This window comes from Lagopus muta, unplaced genomic scaffold, assembly GCF_023343835.1.
Source record: "Lagopus muta isolate bLagMut1 unplaced genomic scaffold, bLagMut1 primary scaffold_194, whole genome shotgun sequence".
In the NCBI taxonomy this organism is placed as follows: domain Eukaryota; kingdom Metazoa; phylum Chordata; class Aves; order Galliformes; family Phasianidae; genus Lagopus; species Lagopus muta.
The window spans coordinates 1-22829 of record NW_026040236.1 but is presented as its reverse complement, the minus strand read 5'-3'; the positions used below and the strand labels follow the sequence as shown (position 1 = coordinate 22829).

The 22829-nt window shown below is 57.2% G+C and overlaps 1 protein-coding gene and 1 long non-coding RNA gene across 2 annotated transcripts in view; one reads left to right on the top strand and one right to left on the bottom strand.

The window, feature by feature from the left end:
* LOC125687761 (DNA (cytosine-5)-methyltransferase 1-like) overlaps positions 1 to 21007 on the bottom strand; it is a 36220-nt gene extending 15213 nt beyond the window's left edge. Inside the window, 13 exon segments of the mRNA XM_048933020.1 lie at positions 1020 to 1112; positions 1200 to 1318; positions 1474 to 1583; positions 1685 to 1876; positions 1973 to 2024; positions 2153 to 2193; positions 4823 to 4919; positions 5088 to 5160; positions 5326 to 5489; positions 5491 to 5624; positions 5722 to 5829; positions 12649 to 12691; positions 20951 to 21007. Coding sequence (XP_048788977.1) covers positions 1020 to 1112; positions 1200 to 1318; positions 1474 to 1583; positions 1685 to 1876; positions 1973 to 2024; positions 2153 to 2193; positions 4823 to 4919; positions 5088 to 5160; positions 5326 to 5489; positions 5491 to 5624; positions 5722 to 5829; positions 12649 to 12691; positions 20951 to 21006 — 1282 coding nt within the window. The 5' untranslated portion in view covers position 21007.
* On the top strand, positions 8899 to 10421 carry LOC125687763 (uncharacterized). Its single transcript, XR_007374384.1, has 3 exons — positions 8899 to 8988; positions 10147 to 10193; positions 10338 to 10421. It is a non-coding gene; the product is annotated as an uncharacterized LOC125687763 (long non-coding RNA).
* Positions 21008 to 22829: the final 1822 nt, after the last annotated feature.

Genomic DNA, 22829 nt, shown 5'->3' with positions numbered 1-22829 from the left:
AGGGACCTGGAAGGTGGCAACCATGGAATGGGGTTGAGTTGGGTTGGAAAGGTCCTTAAAGATCAGAGAACCACAGAATGGGATTGGATTGGGTTGGAAGGGAGGTGGAAGGTGACAGTGGAATGGGGATGGGTTGGGTTGGGTTGGGTTGGAAAGGTCCTTGAAGGACATAAAATCACAGAATGGTTGGGTTGGGTTGGGTTGGTTTAGGCTGGAAGGATCCTTAGAGGTCGGATTGGGTTGGAAGGGAGCTGGAAGGTGGCAACCATGGAATGGGGTTGGATTGGTTGGAAAGGTCCTTAAAGATCACAGAACCATGGAATGGAATTGGATTGGGTTGGAAGGGACCTGGAAGGTGACAGTGGAATGGGGTTGGTTTGGGTTGGAAAGGTCCTTAAAGATCACAGAACCATGGAATGGGATCGGATTGGGTTGGAAGGGACCTGGAAGGTGGCTGGAAGGTGGCAACCATGGAATGGGGTTGGGTTGGGTTGGAAAGGTCCTTAAAGATCACAGAACCATGGAATGGGATCGGATTGGGTTGGAAGGGACCTGGAAGGTGACTGAACCATGGAATGGGGTTGGGTTGGGTTGGAAAGGTCCTTAAAGATCAGAGAACCACAGAATGGGATTGGATTGGGTTGGAAGGGAGGTGGAAGGTGACAGTGGAATGGGGATGGGTTGGGTTGGGTTGGAGGGGTCCTTAATGATCACAGAACTACAGAATGAGATCAGGTTGGGTTGGAAAGGTCCTTACAGATCACAGAAACACAGAATGGGATTGGATTGGGTTGGAAGGGACCTGGAAGGTGACAGTGGAATGGGGATGGGTTGGGTTGGGTTGGAGGGGTCCTTAACGATCACAGAACGAGATCAGATTGGGTTGGAAAGGTCCTTACAGATCACAGAACCACCCAATGACATCGGATTGGACGGGACCCTTGAGACCCCCCGGCTCCAACCCAGCCGTGGAGGCGCTCAGACCACGAAGCGAAGACCCCGGCCCTCCGCTCGCCCACCTGTGGTGAAGCCGATGAGCGCCTTCTCCCCTCCATCGAAGCCCGTGATCCACCAGGCGTTGATGGGCCCCAACTTTTTGGCCCTCACCCCACCTGCAGGAGGAAAATCCGCCCCACCTCAGCCCCCGGGGCCGCAGGGCATCCGATCCCAGGGACGGACGGGATGGGATGGGGGCTCACCATCCAAACACGGGTTGTCATCGTAGATGGGCTTCACGGCGCCGCTGAAATAGAGCTCGATGTTGCGCTCGATCAGCCCGGTGTCGAAGGGGCACAGATGGCCGCGTTTGTCGTAGACGCTGATGGGGACAGATTTCACACACGGCGTTTTTTGGGTGCGTTTTTCCCCCCATCAGATTCCCAACATCCGGTGGGTTTCCGCCGTCCGGTTTGGTGCTTTTATTTTGGGGGGGGGTTTTGTTGTTTTCCTCCCCCGTTGGGTTCAGCCGCTCACCTGAAGGAGGTGACTTTGTGCTGCGGCAGATCCTCGTAGCTCTCAAAGCCGTCCTCGTTGGCGTCGAAGATGGACAGCCGCTCGTCCGTCAGCATTTCGGGCTCCTCCAGCTGAGAGCCAGAGCGGAGAGCGACCTTCAGGACCCAAACCCACCGCCAGCCCTCGCCGACGGCGCCGGCGCCCGAAGGACGGAGCGCAGAAGCCGTTTTACCGCGTCGTCGGGGTCCCCTTGGAAGAATTTGAGGTCGGGGTCGTCGAGGTACTGCCGGCAGTCGACGCATTTGGGAGGGGTGGTCTGTAAGACACGCGGCGCGCCGTGAGCTCCTCCCTCCCCCAACGTCCAACCGCGGCGGGGTTCCGATTTCCGAGGCGTCTTTGGGTCCGGTTCTGCTCTGGGGCAGCTCTGTGGGGCGGAAAGGGCTTCACCCTCTTTGTGGGAGAGCCCAAAGGGCGACGAGGAGCCCCCGAAATCTGAGGCGCGACCCAAACGCCGACTCACTTTGGCGGGCGTTGAGGTTTTAACCTGAGTAATTTCATCCTTTGTCTCAGATCTGCGGGGGGAGAAAAAGCGGCGCCGCCGTCAGCCCCACAACCGGGCCGAGCCCTGAGCGGGTCGGACCCACATCTGCCCCCCAATGGGATCCGAATGGACCGCTGGGAAAGCAGCTCCGCTCCTCACCCTTCTTTGGTTTCGATTTTAATCCTCTTCTCGTCTTGTTCCTTGCGGAGCAAAACCTCGGTCAGGTGACGGAACGCCCCAAAAACACGACCCGACCCAAACCCCAAACCCAACCAAAACCCGACTGAAACCCAACCAAAACCCAACCAAAACCCAACCGAAACCCAACTGAAACCCAACTGAAACCCAACCAAAACCCGACTGAGACCCAACCCAACCAAAACCCAACCAAAACACAACTGAGACCAAAACCCAACCAAAACCCGACCGAGACCCAACTGAGACCCAACCAAAACCCAACTGAGACCCATCTGAGACCCAACCCAACCAAAACCCAACCAAAACCCAACTGAGACCCAACTGAGACCCAACCCAACCAAAACCCAACCAAAACCCAACTGAGACCAAAACCAACCAAAACCCAACCAAAACCCAACCAAAACCCGACCAAAACCAAAAACACGACCCAACCCAAACCCCAAACCCAACCAAAACCCGACTGACACCAAAACCAACCAAAACCCAACCAAAACCCGACTGAAACCCAACCCAACCAAAACCCAACCAAAACCCAACCAAAACCCAACTGAGACCAAAACCCAACCAAAACCCAACCAAAACCCGACTGAGACCAAAACCCAACCAAAACCCAACCAAAACCCAACTGAGACCCAACCCAACCAAAACCCAACCAAAACCCAACCAAAACCCAACCAAAACCCAACCAAAATTCAACTGAGTCCCAACCCAGTCAAGACCCAACCCAACCAAAATCTGACCCAACCATGCTGTAACCCAACTGAGACCCAATCCAATGGAAACCCAATTCAGCCAACATCTGACTCTACCAAGACCCGGCCCCACCAAGAGCCACCGCATCCGACCCAAACGCAGCCCAACCGAGACCCAATGCTACAAAATCCTCGTGGAGACCCAACTCAAAACTCGACCCAACTGAACTGAGACACAACCCAACCCAAGAACCAACCCAGCCAAGGCTTAACCAGGACCCAACCCAACCAAAACCCAACCAAAACCCAACAAAAACCCAACAATAACCCAATGAAAACCCAACCAAAACCCAACCAAAATCCAAAACCCAACCAAAACCCAACCAAAACCCAACGAAAACCCAATGAAAACCCATCAAAAACCCAACGAAAACCCAACCAAAACCCAACGAAAACCCAACCAAAACCCAACCAAAACCCAACCAAAACGCAACGAAAACCCAACGAAAACCCAATGAAAACCCAACCAAAACCCAACCAAAACCCAACCAAAACCCAACGGAAACCCAATGAAAACCCAACCAAAACCGAACCAGAACCCAACCAAAACCCAACCAAAACCGAACCAAAAACCAACGAAAACCCATCGAAAACCCAACCAAAACCCAACAAAAACCCAATGAAAACCCAATGAAAACCAAACAAAAACCCAACCAAACCCAACAAAAACCCAACGAAAACCCAACGAAAATCCAACCAAAACCCAACCAAAACCCAACCAAAACCTAACCAAGACCTGACCCAAGGCCCAACCGAGATCCAACCAGGATCCAACCCAACCCAACCCGACCTGAACCCAACCCCCCCCCCAAAAAAGACCCCAGTGAACCCCCCAAAAACCCACTCTTACCGAAACCCAAATCTTGACCCAACTCCCAACCCAACAAAGACCCGAGATCCAACCGAAACCCAACCACGGCCCAACCAGGACCCAACCGAAACCCAACCACGGCCCAACCAGGACCCAACCAAAACCCAACCATGGCCCAACCAGGACCCAACCCAAACCCAACCACGGCCCAACCAGGACCCAACTGAAACCCAACCGCGGCCCAACCAGGACCCAACCGAAACCCAACCATGGCCCAACCAGGACCCAACCGAAACCCAACCACGGCCCAACCAGGATCCAACCGAAACCCAACCACGGCCCAACCAGGACCCAACCGAAACCCAACCACGGCCCAACCAGGACCCAACCGAAACCCAACCACGGCCCAACCAGGACCCAACCGAAACCCAACCACGGCCCAACCAGGACCCAACCGAAACCCAACCACGGCCCAACCAGGACCCAACCCAAACCCAACCACGGCCCAACCAGGACCCAACCCAAACCCAACCACGGCCCAACCAGGACCCAACCCAAACCCAACCACGACCCAACCAGGACCCAACTGAAACCCAACCACGGCCCAACCAGGACCCAACCCAAACCCAACCACGGCCCAACCAGGACCCAACCCAAACCCAACCACGGCCCAACCAGGACCCAACCCAAACCCAACCACGGCCCAACCAGGACCCAACCCAAACCCAACCACGACCCAACCAGGACCCAACTGAAACCCAACCACGGCCCAACCAGGACCCAACCCAAACCCAACCACGGCCCAACCAGGACCCAACCCAAACCCAACCACGACCCAACCAGGACCCAACTGAAACCCAACCACGGCCCAACCAGGACCCAACCCAAACCCAACCACGGCCCAACCAGGACCCAACCCAAACCCAACCACGGCCCAACCAGGACCCAACCCAAACCCAACCATGGCCCAACCAGGACCCAACCGAAACCCAACCAACACCTGACTCAACCAGGACTCAACCGAGACCCGACCCCCCCACGTCCCCCCATGGCACCTCCACCACTCACCCTCTCCTCCAGCTCCTCCTCCTCCTCCTCCTCCTTCTCGGCGCTCACCTCCGGCTTCGCGGCCCCGTTCACCTCCCCCGATTTCCTTTTGGTGGACCTATGGGGTCAGCCGACGCCGTTCCGCCTTGGGGCGCCACCACCCCTCCCTTCCAACCCATAGGTTGTAGGAACTTCCCTCCTTCCAACCCCACTGCTGTGGCTTTTTTTCCCCCCTTGGAACCCCACAACTTGGGGGGTGGGAGAAGGCAGGGGACCCTTTACCGACCCTTTGGAGAAGGCGCTCAGGATGCTGGGCTGCCGGCCGGAGCTGCGGGTGACGCGGGAACTGGCAGGAGATCCTGCAGGCGACGCCGAAGCTCCATGTGAGCCCCACAGAACCCGGCCCCACAGCCCCCTCCCCGCTCCCACAGACCCCAAACCTCCCCGCCTTTTGGGGGGGCCGGGATGGAATCCCACCCCTGGCTCAGGGGAAATGGGGGAGGTGGATGAAGCGGAGGCGTTACTTTTGCTCTGGCCGTTGGATCGGCTGCGCCGCGCTTTGCGAGCCCGCGGCGTTGGGAGCAGCGAAGAGGAAGAGGAGGAGGAGGAGGAGGAAGAAGAGGAGGAGGAGGAGGAGGAGGAGGAGCAGGCGGCCGCTTCCTCCACCTCCATGGCTCCGTCCCCCCCCCCCCCCTCGCTCCCACTCCTCCTCGCCGCTCCTGGCGCAGCCGTTGGACGCGCGGCGGAACAAAGCGGCCGCGTCGCCATTCTCTGCCGCGAGCTCCCGGCGCAGGAGGGCTTTCACCTTGGCCAGGTAGCGCTCCTGAAACGGCCGAGACACAAAGGAACCAAAGCGGCTCTCAGACGCGGCGGCGCTGGGAGCAAAACGGGGGGGGGGAGCCGCAGGAACCGGCGCCAACCTCCGAGAGCTCCTGGCAGCGCAGCTCGGCGTCGAGGGCGCTCAGACGGCGCTGGACGTCGGCGCGGAGGAAGGCGCGCATGAGGCGGAGCTGCTCCTGAACGCTTTCCTGGGGGGAGAGGGGGGAGTTGGGGGGGGGGGGACGGGGGGTGTTGGGTTTTGGGGTGGAGGTGTTGGGTTTTGGGGGATGGAGGTGTTGGGTTTGGGGTGGATGACGTGGGTTTTGGGGTGGAGGTGCTGAGTTTTGGGGGATGGAAATGTTGGGTTTGGGTGGAAATGTTGGGTTTGGGATGGAGGTGTTGGGTTTGGGGTGGATGGGGTGGGTTTTGGGGTGGAAATGTTGGGTTTTGGGGTGGAGGTGTTGGATTTTGGGGGATGGAGGTATTGGGTTTGGGGTGGAGGTGTTGGATTTTGGGGTGGAAATGTTGGGTTTTGGGGTGGATGGATTGGATTTGGGGTGGAGGTTTTGGGTTTGGGGGGTGGAGGTGTTGGGTGATGAAGGGTGGATGAGGTGGGTTTTGGGGTGGAAGTTTTGGGTTTTGGGGTGGAGATGTTGGGTTTGGGGTGGATGGGTTGGGTTTTGGGGGATGGAGGTGTTGGGTTTGGGGTGGAGATGTTGGGTTTTGGGGTGGAAATGTTGGGTTATGGGGTGGAGGTGTTGATTTTGGGGTGGAGGTGTTGGGTTTTGGGGGAGGGATGTGCTGGTTATGGGATGGATGAGTTGGGTTTTGGGGTGGAGGTGTTGGTTTGGGATGAATGGTTGGGTTTTGGGATGGAGATGTTGGTTTTGGGGGATGGAGGTGTTGACTTTTGGGGTGGAAATGTTGGGTTTGGGGAGGTGGAAAGGTTGGGTGATGAAGGGTGGATGGGGTGCGGTTTGGGGTGGAAGTGTTGGGTTTGGGGCAGATGAGGTGGGTTTAGGGGTGGAGGTGCTGAGTTTTGGGGGATGGAGGTGTTGGGTTTGGGGTGGAAATGTTGGGTTTTGGAGGGGAGATGTTGGGTTTGGGGTGGAGGTGTTGGGTTTGAGATGGATGGGATGGGTTTTGGGGTGGGTTTGGGGTGGAGGTTTTGGGTTTTGGGGGATGGAGGTGTTGGGTTTTGAAGGGTGGAAGTGTTGGGTTTGGGATGGATGGGTTGGGTTTTGGGGTGGAAATGTTGGGTTTTGGGGTGGATGGATTGGATTTGGGGTGGAGGTGTTGGGTTTGGGGAGGTGGAAATGTTGGGTGATGAAGGGTGGATGGGGTGCAGTTCGGGGTGGAAGTTTTGGGTTTGGGATGGAGGTGTTGGGTTTTGGGGTGGAAGTGTTGGGTTTTGGGGTGGATGGATTGGATTTGGGGTGGAGGTGCTGAGTTTTGGGGGATGGAGGTGTTGGGTTTTGGGGTGGATGGGGTGGGTTTTGGGGAGGTGGAAATGTTGGGTGATGAAGGATGGATGGGGTGCGGTTTGGGGTGGAGGTGTTGGGTTTGGGGTGGATGGGGTGGGTTTGGGGTGGGTTTGGGGTGGAAGTTTCGGGTTTTGGGGTGAAAATGTTGGGTTTGGGGTGGAAGTGTTGGGTTTTGGGGGATGGAGGTGTTGGGTTTTGGAGTGGATGGATGGGGTGGGTTTGGGGTGGAGGTGTTGGGTTTGGGGGATGTAAATCTTGGGTATGGGATGGAGGTGCTGGGTTTTGGGGTAGAAGTGTTGGGTTTGGGGTGGATGGATTGGATTTGGGGTGGAGGTTTTGGGTTTGGGGCGGATGAGGTGGGTTTTGGGGTGCAGATGTTGGGTTTTGGGGTGGAGGTGTTGGGTTTGGGGGATGTAAATCTTGGGTATGGGATGGAGGTGCTGGGTTTTGGGGTAGAAGTGTTGGGTTTGGGGTGGATGGATTGGATTTGGGGTGGAGGTTTTGGGTTTGGGGCGGATGAGGTGGGTTTTGGGGTGCAGATGTTGGGTTTTGGGGTGGAGGTGTTGGGTTTGGGGAGGTGGAAATGTTGGGTGATGAAGGGTGGATGGGGTGCAGTTTGGGGTGGAAGTGTTGGGATTGGGATGGATGGGGTGGGTTTTGGGGTGGAAATGTTGGGTTTGGGTGGAAATGTTGGGTTTGGGTGGAAATGTTGGGTTTGGGGTGGAGGTGTTGGGTTTTGGGGTGGAAATGTTGTGTGATGAAGGGTGGATGGGGTGGGTTTGGCGTGGAAGTGTTGGGTTTTGGGTGGAGGTGTTGGGTTTTGGGGTGGATGGGGTGGGTTTGGGATGTGAATGTTGGGTTTTGGAGTGGAGATGTTGAGTTTGGGGGATGGAGGTGTCGGGTTTTGGGGTGCAGATGTTGGGTTTTGGATTGGAAATGTTGGGTTTGGGGAGGTGGAAATGTTGGGTGATGAAGGGTGGATGGGGTGGTTTGGGGTGGAGGTGTTGGGATTGGGATGGATGGGGTGGGTTTGGGGTGGAAATGTTGGGTTTTGGGGGGGAGATGTTGAGTTTAGGGGATGGAGGTGTTGGGTTTTGGGTTGGAAATGTTGGGTTTTGGGGTGGAGGTGTTGGGTTTGGGATGGATGGGGTGGGTTTTGGGGTGGGTTTGGGGTGGAAGTTTGGGGTTTTGGGGTGGAAATGTTGGGTTTGGGGTGGAGGTGTTGGGTTTTGGGGGATGGAGGTGTTGGGTTTTGAAGGGTGGATGGGGTGCGGTTTGGGGTGGAGGTGTCGAGTTTTGGGGTGGAAATGTTGGGTTTGGGGTGGAGGTTTTGGGTTTTGGGGTGGAAATGTTGGGTTTTGGGGTGGAGTTGCTGGGTTTTGGGATGGAGGTGTTGGGTTTTGGGGGATGGAGGTGTTGGGTTTGGGGTGGAAATATCAGGTTTTGGGGTGGAAATGTTGGGTTTTGGGGTGGAAATGTTGGGTTTGAGATGGAGGTGTTGGGTTTCGAAGGGTGGATGGGGTGCAGTTTGGGGTGGAGGTGTTGAGTTTTGGGGTGGAAATGTTGGGTTTTGGAGGGGAGATGTTGGGTTTTGGGGTGGAGGTGTTGGGTTTGGGGTGGAAATGTTGGGTTTGGGGATGGAGGTGAAAAGGTTGGGTGATGAAGGGTGGATGGGGTGCAGTTTGGGGTGCAGATGTTGGGTTTTGGGGTGGAGGTTTTGGGTTTTGGGGGATGGAGGTGTTGGGTTTTGAAGGGTGGATGGGGTGCGGTTTGGGGTGGAGGTGTCGAGTTTTGGGGTTGAAATGTTGGGTTTGGGGTGGAGGTTTTGGGTTTTGGGGTGGAAATGTTGGGTTTTAGGATGGATGGTTGGGTTTTGGGGTGGAGGTGTTGGGTTTTGGGGTGGAGGTGTTGGGTTTGGGGTTGGAAATGTTGGGTGATGAAGGGTGGATGGGGTGCAGTTTGGGGTGGAAGTTTTGGGTTTGGGATGGATGGGGTGGGTTTTGGGGTGGAGATATTGGGTTTGGGGTGGAAGTGTTGGGTTTTGGGTGGAGGTGTTGGGTTTTGGGGTGGAAATGTTGGGTTTTGGGGTGGATGGATTGGATTTGGGGTGGAGGTGCTGAGTTTTGGGGGATGCAGATGTTGGTTTGGGGTGGATGGATTGGATTTGGGGTGGAGGTGTTGGGTTTGGGGTTGGAAATGTTGGGTGACGAAGGGTGGATGAGGTGCAGTTTGGGGTGGAAGCGTTGGGTTTGGGATGGATGGGGTGGGTTTTGGGGTGGAAATGTTGGGTTTTGGGGTGGAGGTGTTGGGTTTGGGGGAGGTGAAAATGTTGGGGGATGAAGGGTGGATGGGGTGCGGTTTGGGGTGGAAGTGTTGGGTTTGGGATGGATGGGGTGGGTTTTGGGGTGGATGGGGTGGGTTTGGGATGTGGATGTTGGGTTCTGGGGTGGAAATGTCGGGTTTTGGGGTGCAGATGTTGGGTTTTGGGTTGGAAATGTTGGGTTTGGAGAGGTGGAAATGTTGGGTGATGAAGGGTGGATGAGGTGCGGTTTTGGGTGGAAGTGTTGGGATTGGGATGGATGGGTTGGGTTTTGGGTGGAAGTGTTGGGTTTGGGGTTGGGTTTTGGGTGGAGGTGTTGGGTTTTGGGGTGGATGGGGTGGGTTTGGGATGTGGATGTTGGGTTTTGGGCTGGAGGTGTTGAGTTTGGGGGATGGAGGTGTTGGGTTTTGGGTTGGAAATGTTGGGTTTTGGGGTGGATGGATTGGATTTGGGGTGGAGGTGCTGAGTTTTGGGGGATGGAGGTGTTGGTTTGGGGTGGATGGATTGGATTTGGGGTGGAGGTGTTGGGTTTGGGATGGATGGGGTGGGTTTTGGGGTGGAAATGTTGGGTTTGGGTGGAAATGTTGGGTTTGGGGTGGAAGTGTTGGGTTTTGGGGTGGAGGTGTTGGGTTTGGGATGGATGGGGTGGGTTTGGGGTGGATGGTTGGGATTTGGGTGGAGGTGTTGGATTTTGGGGTGGATGGATTGGATTTGGGGTGGAGGTGTTGGGTTTGGGGTTGGAAATGTTGGGTGATGAAGGGTGGATGAGGTGCAGTTTGGGGTGGAAGCGTTGGGTTTGGGATGGATGGGGTGGGTTTTGGGGTGGAAATGTTGGGTTTGGGTGGAAATGTTGGGTTTGGGGTGGAGGTGTTGGGTTTGGGGTGGAAATGTTGGGTGATGAAGGGTGGATGAGGTGCGGTTTGGGGTGGAAGCGTTGGGTTTGGGATGGATGGGGTGGGTTTTGGGGTGGAAGTGTTGGGTTTTGGGGGATGGAGGTGTTGGGTTTGGGGTGGAAATGTTGGGTTTGGGATGGATGGGTTGGGTTTTGGGTGGAGGTGTTGGGTTTTGGGGTGGATGGGGTGGGTTTGGGATGTGGATGTTGGGTTTTGGGGTGGAGGTGTTGGGTTTGGGGGTGGAAATGTTGAGTTTGGGGTGGAGGATTTGGGTTTTGGGGGAGGGAGGTGTTGGGTTTTGAAGGGTGGATGGGGTGGGTTTGGGGTGGAGGTGTTGGGTTTTGGGGTGGAGGTGTTGGATTTTGGGGTGGATGAGTGGGTTTGGGATGTGGGTTTTACGGTGAAGGTGTTCGGTTTTGGGGGATGGAGGTGTTGGGTTTGGGGTAGAGGTGTTGGGTTTTGGGTTTGATGGGGTGGGTTTGGGATGGAGGTGCTGGGTTCTGGGGTGGAAATGTCGGGTTTTGGGGTGGAGGTGCTGGGTTTTGGGGAGGTGGAAAGGTTGGGTGATGAAGGGTGGATGGGGTGCGGTTTGGGATGGAGGTGTTGGGTTTTGGGTTGGAAATGTTGGGTTTTGGGGTGGAGGTGTTGGGTTTGGGGTGGATGGGGTGGGTTTGGGGTGGGTTTGGGGTGGAAGTTTCGGGTTTTGGGGTGGAAATGTTGAGTTTGGGGTGGAGGTTTTGGGTTTTGGGGGAGGGAGGTGTTGGGTTTTGAAGGGTGGATGGGGTGGGTTTGAGGTGGAGGTGTTGGGTTTTGGGGTGGATGGTCGGGTTTGGGGGATGGAGATGTTGGGTTTGGGATGGAGGTGCTGCATTTTGGGTGGATGGGGTGGGTTTGGGGGATGGATGGGTTGGGTTTTGGGTGGAGGTGTTGGATTTTGGGGTGGATGAGTGGGTTTGGGATGTGGATGTTGGGTTTTGCGGTGAAGGTGTTCGGGTTTGGGGGATGGAAATCTTGGGTTTGGAGTAGAGGTGTTGGGTTTTGGGGTTGATGGGGTGGTTTGGGATGGAGATGTTGGGTTTGGGATGGATGGGGTGGGTTTTGGGTGGATGGTTGGGTTTTGGGGTGGAGATGTTGGGTTTGAGGATGGCGACATTGGGTTTGGGGTGGAGGTGTTGGTTTTGGGGTGGATGGTTGGGTTTTGGAGTAGAGGTGTTGGATTTTTTGGGGTGGATGGTTGGGTTTTGGGGTGCAGATGTTGGGTTTGGGGTGCAGGTGCTGAGTTTTGGGGTGGATGGGGTGGGTTTGGGATGTGGATGTTGGGTTTTGGGGTGGAGATGTTGGCTTTGGGATGGAGGTGTTGGTTTTGGGGTGGATGGTCGGGTTTTGGGGTGGAAGTTTGGGGTTTTGGGGGATGGAGGTGTTGGATTTTGGGGTATATGGTTGGGTTTTGAGGTGGATGGTTGGGTTTTTTGGGGTGGAGATGTTGGGTTTTGGGTTGGAGATGTTGGTTTTGGGGTGGATGGCTGGGTTTTGGGATGGAGATGTTGGGTCCTGAGGGATGGAGATGCTGGGTTTTGGGGTGGAGATGTTGGTTTTGGGGTGGATGGCTGGGTTTTGGGGTGGAAGTTTTGGGGGATGGAGGTGTTGGGTTTGGGGTGGATGAGGTGAGTTTTGGGGTGGAGGTGCTGAGTTTTGGGGGGTGGAGGTGTTGGGTTTGGGGAGGTGGAAATGTTGGGTGATGAAGGATGGATGGGGTGCGGTTTGGGGTGGAGGTGTTGGGTTTGGGGGATGGAAATCTTGGGTTTGGAATAGAGGTGTTGGGTTTTGGGGTTGATGGGGTGGTTTGGGATGGAGGTGTTGGGTTTGGGGTAGAAATGTTTGGTTTTGGGATGGAGATGTTGGGTTTTGGGGTGGAGGTGTTGGGTTTTGGGGTGGATGGGGTGCGGTTTGGGGGATGGAAATGTTGGGTTTGGGATGCAGGTGCTGGGTTTTGGGGTGGAGATGTTGGGTTTGGGGATGGATGCATTGAGTTTGGGGTGGAGGTTTTGGTTTTGGGATGGAAGTGTTGGGTTTTGGGATGGAAATGTTGGGTTTTGGGGTGGAGGCGTTGGGTTTTTGGGGTGTTTGGGGGACGAGCGCAACGAGTTTTGGGGCAGGGCTGCGCCGCGGTTTTGGGGCTGGACGCCGTGGGGTTTGGGGTCACAGATGCTGTGGGGTTTTGGGGCCACGCTGTGGGGTTTTGGGGCCACAGACGCTGTGGGGTTTTGGGGTCACAGATGCTGTGGGGTTTTGGGGCCATGCTGTGGGGTTTTGGGGCCCCCCCTCGCCCACCTTCTCGCTCAGACTCTCCTCATCCCGCTCCAAATCGCGCAGCCTGGGGGGAAAAAAGGCACGGGGTCAGGGGGGGGACGTGGGGAAATGGGTTTGGGGTCGCAGTCCTGTGGGGCCGCACTGAAAGAAGGACGCAGCCCCATAGGGTGGCCCCAAAATGGGGTCGGTGCCCCATAGATCCGCCCCATAACGCTTCTGGGCCCACCCAACCCGCCCCATAACTCCTGAGCACCCCACAAACCGGCCCCAGAGCCCTGTAGGATTCGCCCCCAAATGGGGTCAGAGCCCCACAGCGCTGCCCCAAAATGGGACCGCAGCCCTATAGGGTCGCGCTGACACCACTGTGGGGTCGTCACCCCATAGAGCAGCTCCAGCCCTATGGGGCCGCCTCAAAATGGAATCACAGCCCTATAGGGCGGCCCCAAAACGGGACCAGCGCCCCATAGGGTCGCACTGAAACCACGATGGGGTCGTAACCCCATAGGGCTGCCCTAAAACACCAATACAGCGCTATAGGGCCGCCATAAATGGGGCCACAGCCCCACAGGATGACCCCAAAACGGCACCGCAGCCCCATAGGATCGCCCTGAAAGCCCTACGCAGCCGTAGCCCCACAGATGTCGCCCCATAGGGTTGCCCCACAATGGGGCTGCAGCCCTATAGGAACACCCCACAATGGGGCTGCAGCCCTATAGGAAAACCCCAAAATGGGGCTGCAGCCCTATAGGAAAACCCCAAAATGGGGCTGCAGCCCTATAGGAAAACCCCACAATGGGGCTGCAGCCCTATAGGAACACCCCACAATGGGGCTGCAGCCCTATAGGGTCGCACTGAAGCCGCTATGGGGTCGTGACCCCACAGATCAGCTCCTACGCGCAGACGCAGCCCTATAGGATCGCCTTGAGACCCCTATGGGGTCGCAGCCCCACAGATCCATACACACGGATGCAGCTCTATAGGGTCGCCCCGAAATGGGGTCAGCGCCCCATAGATCCGCCCCATAACACTGCTGGGCTGTAAACCCCAAGCACCCCCATGCTGGGACTGCAGCCCTATAGGAAAACCCCACAGTGGGGCTGCAGCCCTATAGGAAAACCCCATAGTGGGGCTGCAGCCCTATAGGAACACCCCAAAATGGGGCTGCAGCCCTATAGGAAAACCCCATAGTGGGGCTGCAGCCCTATAGGAACACCCCAATATGGGGCTGCAGCCCTATAGGGTGCTACTGAAGCCGCTATGGGGTCGTGACCCCACAGATCAGCTCCAGCACACAGACGCAGCCCTATAGGATCGCCTTGAGACCCCTATGGGGTCGCAGCCCCACGGATCCATACACATGGATGCAGCTCTATAGGGTCACCCCGAAATGGGGTCAGCGCCCCATAGATCCGCCCCATAACACTGCTGGGCTGTAAACCCCAAGCATCCCCCATGCTGGGGCTGCAGCCCTATAGGAAAACCCCACAATGGGGCTGCAGCCCTATAGGAAAACCCCACAGTGGGGCTGCAGCCCTATAGGAACACCCCACAATGGGGCTGCAGCCCTATAGGAACACCCCAATATGGGGCTGCAGCCCTATAGGGTCGCACTGAAGCCGCTATGGGGTCGTGACCCCACAGATCAGCTCCAACACGCAGATGCAGCCCTATAGGATCGCCTCGGTCGTCCCCTATAGGGCGGCTCCAAAATAAGGACGGAGCCCCATAGGATCACCCTAAAATGGGCTCAGCGCCCCATAGGATCACCCCAAAATGGGGTCAGCGCCCCACAGATCCACCCCACAGCACTTCCGGGCCGTAACCCCCCCCAAACTGACACCCCAGCCCTATAGGGTCGCCCCGAGTCGCTCTCTAGGCCATATAGGATCGCCCTATAGGGCCGCCCCCCCCCACCCCATCCTGGAGCTGTTCCCCCCATATCAGCGCCCCCCACAATCCTTCCCCCTGCAGCCCCATAGCGCGGCCCTCGATCAGCCCCATAGCACAGCCCTCAATCAGCCCCATATCGCAGCCCTCAATCAGCCCCATAGCGCGGCCCTAAATCGGCCCCATAGCACAGCCCTAAAGCGGCCCCATAGCGCAGCCTTAAAGCAGCCCCATAGCGCGGCCCTAAATCAGCCCCATGGCACAGCCCTAAAGTGGCCCCATAGCGCGGCCCTAAAGTGGCCCCATAGCGCAGCCCTCAATCAGCCCCATAGCGCGGCCCTAAACCAGCCCCATAGTGCAGCCCTAAACCGGCCCCATAGCGCGGCCCTAAAGCGGCCCCATAGCACAGCCCTAAATCAGCCCCATAGCGCGGCCCTAAATCAGCCCCATATCGCAGCCCTCAATCAGCCCCATAGCACGGCCCTAAAGCGGCCCCATAGCACAGCCCTAAAGCAGCCCCATAGCGCGGCCCTAAAGCAGCCCCATAGCGCGGCCCCAAAGCACAGCCCTAAAGCGGCCCCATAGCGCAGCCCTAAAGCGGCCCCATAGCACAGCCCTCAATCAGCCCCATAGCGCGGCCCTCGATCAGCCCCATAGCGCGGCCCTAAATCAGCCCCATAGCACAGCCCTAAAGTGGCCCCATAGCGCGGCCTTAAAGCAGCCCCATAGCGCAGCCCTAAAGCGGCCCCATATCGCAGCCCTCAATCAGCCCCATAGCGCGGCCCTAAAGTGGCCCCATAGCGTGGCCCTAAATCAGCCCCATAGCGCAGCCCTAAAGTGGCCCCATAGCGCGGCCCTAAATCAGCCCCATAGCGCGGCCCTCAAGTGGCCCCATAGCGCGGCCCTAAATCAGCCCCATAGTGCGGCCCTCAATCAGCCCCATAGCGCGGCTCTAAAGCGGCCCCATAGCACAGCCCTAAACCAGCCCCATAGCGCAGCCCTAAATCAGCCCCATAGCACAGCCCTAAAGCGGCCCCATAGCGCGGCCCTAAAGTGGCCCCATAGCACAGCCCTCAATCAGCCCCATAGCGCGGCCCTAAATCAACCCCATATCGCAGCCCTCAATCAGCCCCATAGCACGGCCCTAAAGCGGCCCCATAGCGCGGCCCCAAAGCGGCCCCATATCGCAGCCCTAAAGCGGCCCCATAGCGCGGCCCTAAAGCGGCCCCATATCGCAGCCCTCAATCAGCCCCATAGCACAGCCCCAAAGCGGCCCCATAGCACAGCCCTAAATCAGCCCCATAGCGCGGCCCCATAGCGCGGCCCCATAGCGCGGCCCTCAATCGGCCCCATAGCGCGGCCCTAAAGTGGCCCCATAGCGCGGCCCCATAGCACAGCCCCATAGCACAGCCCCATAGCACAGCCCCATAGCGCGGCCCCATAGCGCGGTGCTGGGGGCTCCCATCTCAGCCACGTGTCGCCGTCCCCATAGAGCTCAAAAAGCAGCACCTCACCCCCCCCCCCCCCCCCAGCTTCACCCCACAAATGACCCCAATGGGGAGAGAACTGGGTTGGGGGGAGGGGGGAGGAAATAACGGGGGGGGGGGGCGTCCCCCCATCGCCGCTCACCCCATAGGAGACCCCGGCTCCCAGCCCCCCCCCCGTTTCCCCCATAAAATCAAAGGGGAAAATATGGGGCCGCCCCTCACCGGCAGCCGGCCATGCAGATGGGATTCGGGGCCGGATGCGGCGTCCCGGAAGAGATGGAGCGAAAGAAAAAGGGGGGGGGGGGGGGGGGATGGACGGACGGACGGACGGATGGACGGATGGACCCCCCCCCATCCCCATTCAATGCCCCCCCCCCATTGGGGGATTGAATATGGGGGGGGGGGATATGGGATGGTTTTGGGGGGGGGGGAACGGTTGGGGTTTGGGTTTGTGTTACGCGCCGTGTCCCCCCCCCAAATTGGATTTTATGGGGGGTGGGGGGGGGGGGGGATGGACGGACGGATGGACGGATGGACGGATGGATGGACGGATGGACGGATGGACCCCCCCCCATCCCCATTCAATGCCCCCCCCCCCATTGAATATGGGGGATTGAATATGGGGGGGGGGGGATATGGGATGGTTTGGGGGGGGGGTTGGGGTTTGGGTTTGCGTTACGCTCCGTGTCCCCCCCCCCAAATTGGATTTTATGGGGGGGGGGGGGATGGATGGATGGACGGACGGACGGATGGATGGATGGACCCCCCCCCATCCCCATTCAATGCCCCCCCCCCCATTGAGTATGGGGGATTGAATATAGGGGGGGGATATGGGATGGTTTGGGGGGGGGTTGGGGTTTGGGTTTGCGTTATGCTCTGTGTCCCCCCCCCCCCAAATTGGATTTTATGGGGGGGGGGGGGATGGACGGATGGACGGATGGACGGATGGACGGATGGACGGATGGATGGACCCCCCCCCCATCCCCATTCAATGCCCCCCCCCCCATTGAATATGGGGGATTGAATATGGGGGGGGGGGGGATATGGGATGGTTTGGGGGGGGGTTGGGGTTTGGGTTTGCGTTACGCTCTGTGTCCCCCCCCCCAAATTGGATTTTATGGGGGGTGGGGGGGGTTTATGGGGGGGGGGCGTTTGGGGTTTGAGTTCTGCCCCCCCACCCCCCACCCAAATGGGTTTTTATGGGGGGGGGGGGGGGGGTCAGAATGTGTGGGGTTTTGGGGTTCATGCTGAGCCCCCCCACCCCAAATAGGTTTTTATGGGGGGGGGGATGCGTGGGGTTTTGGGGTTGGGGGTTCATGTTGTGCCCCCCATCCCCCCCCCAAATGGGTTTTCTATGGGGGGGGGGGGGGGAGGGGGGGAATTGGGGGGGGTTTAGGGTTCATGTTGAGCCCCCCACCCCAAATGGGTTTTTATGGGGGGGGGAGAGAGGGGTTTCATAGAGGGGGGGGTTGGGGTTTGAGTTCTGCGCCCCCACCCCCAAATGGGTTTTGTATGGGGGGGGGGTCAGAATGTGTGGGGTTTTTGGGGTTCATGCTGTGCCCCCCACCCCAAATGGGTTTCTATGGGGGGTGGGGGGGGGTTTTATGGGGGGGGGGGCGTTTGGGGTTTGAGTTCTGCCCCCCCACCCCAAATGGGTTTTTATGGGGGGGATGTGTGGGGTTTTGGGGTTGGGGGTTCATATTGTGCCCCCCATCCCCCCCCCAAATGGGTTTTCTATGGGGGGGGGGGATGTGTGGGGTTTTGGGGTTGGGGGGTCCATCTGGTGCCCCCCCCCCCCCCCCCACCCAATTGGGTTCCGCATGGGGTGGGGGGGTCAATTTATGGAGGGGGGAGGGGGGGGGAATGTTTGGGGTCGGGGGGGGGGGGGGGGGTTGGATTGGGGCCCCCCCTCAAACAATGGATTTTGTAGGGGGGGCTGGGGGGTCATTTTATGGCGGGGGGGGGGGAAATGTTTGGGGTTATGGGGGGTCCCATGATGCCCCCCCCCCCCAATGGATTTTTTGTATGGGGTGGCGGGGGGTCATTTGGGGGGGTGGGGGGGTTGTGGGGTAAAACAGCGACCCCCACCCCATAGAAAAGCATTTATCTGCCCCCCCCCCCCCCCCATCACCCCACGTCCCATTGCATGAAGGAGGGATTTGGGGGGGGGGGGGGGTCTAAAATGAGTTGCCCCCACCCCCCCCCCCCCCAAATCCCACCTCACTGCTGGGGGGCAGAAGGGCTTTCACACTGGGGGGGGGGGGACACAAAAGCCCCCCCCCAATGCAACACCCCCCCCCCCCCGAATCCCCCATAGGAAAATGGGGGGGGGGGGGGGGGGGGTTGGGTTCTGTGCCCCCCAAATAAACCCCAGTAAAATGCAAAGGGGGGGGGAGGAGGTGAAGGGTAAAATAATGCAAATCAATGCAAAATAATGCAATGCAAAGCAATGTAAAATAATGCAATGCAAAGCAGTGCAAAATAATGCAATGAAAACCAATGCAAAATAATGCAATGCAAAATAATGCAATGAAAACCAATGCAAAATAATGCAATGCAAATCAATGCAAAGTCATGCAATGCAAAGCAGTGCAAAATAATGCAATGAAAACCAATGCAAAATAATGCAATGCAAAGCAATGCAAAATAATGCAAGGCAAAGCAGTGCAAAATAATGCAATGCAAATCAATGCAAAATCATGCAACGCAAAGCAGTGCAAAATAATGCAAGGCAAAGCAATGCAGCGCAAGGCAGAGCAAAGCAGTGCAAAGAAAGCAAAGCAACGCCATGCAAGGCAAAGCAGAGCAAAGCAACGCAAAGAAATGCAAAGCAACGCAATGCAAAGCAGTGTAAAGAAAAGCAAGGAAATGCAATGCATCAGTGCAACGCAAAGCAGAGCAAAGTGGAGCAGAGCAAAACGAAGCAATGAAATGGAATGCAAAGCAAAGCAACGCAGAGCAAAGCAGTGAAATGCAAAGCGATGCAATGCAAAGCAATGCAGTGCAAAGCAAAGCAGAGCAAAGCAAAGAAATGCAATGCAGTGCATTAGCGCAATGCAAAGCAAAGCAGAGCAAAGCAAAGCAGAGCAAAGCAAAGCAGAGCAAAGCAATGCAATGCAGTGCAGAGCAAAGGAAAGCAAAAAAAATGCAATGCAATGCATTACTGCAATGCAAGCAGAGCAAAGCAGAGCAATGCAATGCATTAGTGCGAAGAAAAGCTGTGCAGCTCCGTGTAAAGCAAAGCAAAGCAATGTAGGCCCATGCAATGCAAAGCAATGCAAAGCAATGCAAAGCAGTGCAAAGCAATGCAAAGCAATACAAAGCAACGGAGCGTCAGTGCAACGCAAAGTGAAGCAGAGCAACGCAGCTCCATGCAATGCAATGCAAAGCAGTGCAAAGCAACGCAACCTCAACACAAGGCAGGGCAACAGAATGTCAGTGCAAAGCAAAGCAAAGCAAAGCAAAGCAATGGAGCTCCATGAAATGCAAAGCAACGGAGGGTCAGTGCAATGCAATGCAGTGCAATGCAAAGCAAAGCATAGCAATGCAGAGCAGAGCAAAGCAGAGCAAAGCAAAGCGATGGGAGCATCAGCGCAAAGCCAAGCTGTGCAAAGCAACGCAGCTCCGTGCAAAACAAAGCAAAGCAATGGAGGCCCATGCAATGCAATGCAAAGCAATGCAAGTCTGTGCAATGCAATACAATGCAATGCAAAGCAACGGAGTTCCGTGCAACGCAAAGCAAAGCAAAGCAGAGCAATGCAGAGTCAGTGCAGTGCGACGCAATGCAAAGCAATGGAGGCCCATGCAATGCAACAGAACTCTGTGCAATGCAATGCAAAGCAAAACAAAGCAATGGAGTGCCAGTGCAAAGCAAAGCAAAGCAGAGCAATAGAAGTCCATGCAATGCAATGCAAAGCAAAGCAATGGAGCTCCGTGCAACACAATGCAAAGCAATGCAGTGCCAGTGCAAAGCAAAGCAAAGCAAAGCAATGGGGCTTCGTGCAATGCAAAGCAATGCAATGGAAAGCAACGGAGAGTCAGTGCAAAGCAAAGCAAAGCAGAGCAATGGAAGCCCATGCAATGCAATGCCAAGCAAAGCAAAGCAACGCAACGCAGTGTCAGTGCAGTGCAATGCAAGGCAAGGCAAAGCAGTGGAGGGTCAGTGCAACGCAATGCAAAGCAAAGCAAAGCAATGCAATGTCAGTGCAATGGAAGTGCAATGCAATGCAAAGCAAAGTATAGCAAAGCAATGCGCTGTCAGCGCAATGCAATGCAATGCAATGGAGCTCCATGCAGTGCAAAGCAAAGCAATGCAAAGCAATGCAAGGCCAATGCAATGCAATGCAAAGTGAAGCAACGCAAAGCAGTGTCAGTGCAATGCAAAGCAAAGCAAAGCAAAGCAATGCGGTGTCAATGCAATGCAACGCAATGCAATGCAACGCAATGCAATGAGAAGCAAAGCAAAGCAAAGCGGTGTCAGCGCAATGCAATGCAATGCAATGCAAAGCAAAGCAAAGCAAAGCAAAGCAAATCAACACACTGTCAGTGCAATGCAATGCAATGCAACACAATGCAATGCAATCCAATGCGAAGCAAAGCAAAGCAAAGCGGTGTCAGCGCAATGCAATGCAATGCAATGCAATGCAATGCAATGCAAAGCAAAGCAAAGCGGTGTCAGCGCAATGCAATTCAATGCAATGCAAAGCAAAGCAAAGCAAAGCAAAGCAAAGCGGTGTCAGCGCAATGCAATGCAATGCAATTCAATGCAATGCAATGCAAAGCAAAGCAAAGCGGTGTCAGCGCAATGCAATTCAATGCAATGCCGCGCAGCGCAGCGTCGCTGCAGTTCCCGCGCTCCCCCCCTCCCCCCCCCTCCGTCCGTTTCCCCGTCCGCCTTTTTCCCCCCATTGGTTCCGGGGGGTTTTATTGGGGGGGGGGGCGGCACTCACCGTCGGCGCAGCGCCGGGGGCAGCGCGGGGGGGGGAGGCGCGGAGCGGGCGGGCATCGGGGGGAGGCGCGGAGCGGGCGGGCATCGGGGGGGGCGGCCCGGAACGGAGCGAACGGAGCGCGGAACGACGGGACGGAGGGGGGGGGAGGGGGGGGAGGGGTTATGGGGGGGGTGGGGTTATGGGGGGGGAGGGGACTGGGAGAAATGGCGGGAGGGAGAGGGCAGAGCTATGGGGGGGAGGGAGCGACCATTCATTGCTATGGGGGGGAGGGAGCGACCATTCATTGCTATGGGGGGGGGGGGGAGCGACCATTCATTGCTATGGGAGGGAGCGACCATTCATTGCTATGGGGGGGAGGGAGCGACCATTCATTGCTATGGGGGGAGGGAGCGACCATTCATTGCTATGGGGGGGAGGGAGCGACCATTCATTGCTATGGGGGGGGAGGGAGCGACCATTCATTGCTATGGGGGGGGGGGGGGAGCGACCATTCATTGCTATGGGGGGGGAGGGAGCGACCATTCATTGCTATGGGGGGGGAGGGAGCGACCATTCATTGCTATGGGGGGGCAGGAGCGACCATTCATTGCTATGGGGGGGGGGGAAGGGACCATTCATTGCTATGGGGAGGAGGGATAAACCATTTCTATGGGGGAATGGGGGGGGAAGGGAGCGACCATTGATTGCTATGGGGAGGGAAAGGGGAGGGACCATTTTCATTGCTATGGGGGGGGGGAAAGGGAGCGACCATTCATTGCTAGTGGGGGGGGGAAGGGAGCGACCATTCATTGCTATGGGGGGGGGAAGAAGCGACCATTCATTGCTATGGGGGGGGGAAGAAGCGACCATTCATTGCTGGGGGGGGGGGAAGGGACCATTCATTCATTGCTATGGGGGGGGCAGGGAGGGACCATTCATTGCTATGGGGGGGGGGGGGAAGGGACCATTCATTGCTATGGGGGGGGCAGGGAGGGACCATTCATTGCTATGGGGGGGGGGAAGGACCATTCATTACATTGCTATGGAGGGGGGGCAGGGAGGGACCATTCATTGCTATGGGGGGGGGATGGGATAAACCATTTCTATGGGAGAAATGGGGGGGGGGCAGGGAGAGACCATTCATTGCTATGGGGGGGAGGGGAAGGGAGGACCATTCATTTCTATGGGGGGGGAAGGGGACCATTCATTGCTATGGGGGGCAGGGAGGAACCATTCATTGCTACAGGGGGGAGGGGCAGGGAGAGATATGGGATGTACCACTGGGGATGGGGGGGCTGCGGGGGGGCTGTGAGGTGCCCCATTGTGGAGATATCGGGGGGGTGGAGTGGATGTGGGGGTGCACCAAAATATTGGGGATATGGGGGGGGGGGTGGGGGGGATACGAGGTGTCCCATTGTGGGAATGGGGGGGTTTGTGGGGCACAGCACTGTGGGGTGGGGGTGGGGGGGTACCATAATTTGGGGGGGGGGGGTCTGTGGGTCTGTGGACCACCCCCAGGTCTCAGGGTTGCTCCCCATAGGGGGCCACACGTGGCAGGAAAACCCCCACCTTCCTCTTCCTGGCTGCGCGGGGGGGGCAAGGCCACGTGTGGGTCCTATGGGGCCCAGGCACAGTTCCCTATACGGCCCCGTTCCGAGGGCCCTGTATGGCCCCAGCCCGAGGTTCCTATAGGGCCCTACAGTTGTCCTTATGGCCCCATACAAAAGTCCCTATATGGCCCCAACCCGAGGTACCCATATGGTCCCACCCACCCCATCCAGGGGTCCCCAGATGCCCCATTGAGGGGTCCCCATATGGCTGATTTAGGGGTCCCCAAATGGTCCCACTCACCCCATGGAGGGGTCCCCAAATGCCCCCAATTAGGGGTCCCCATATGGCC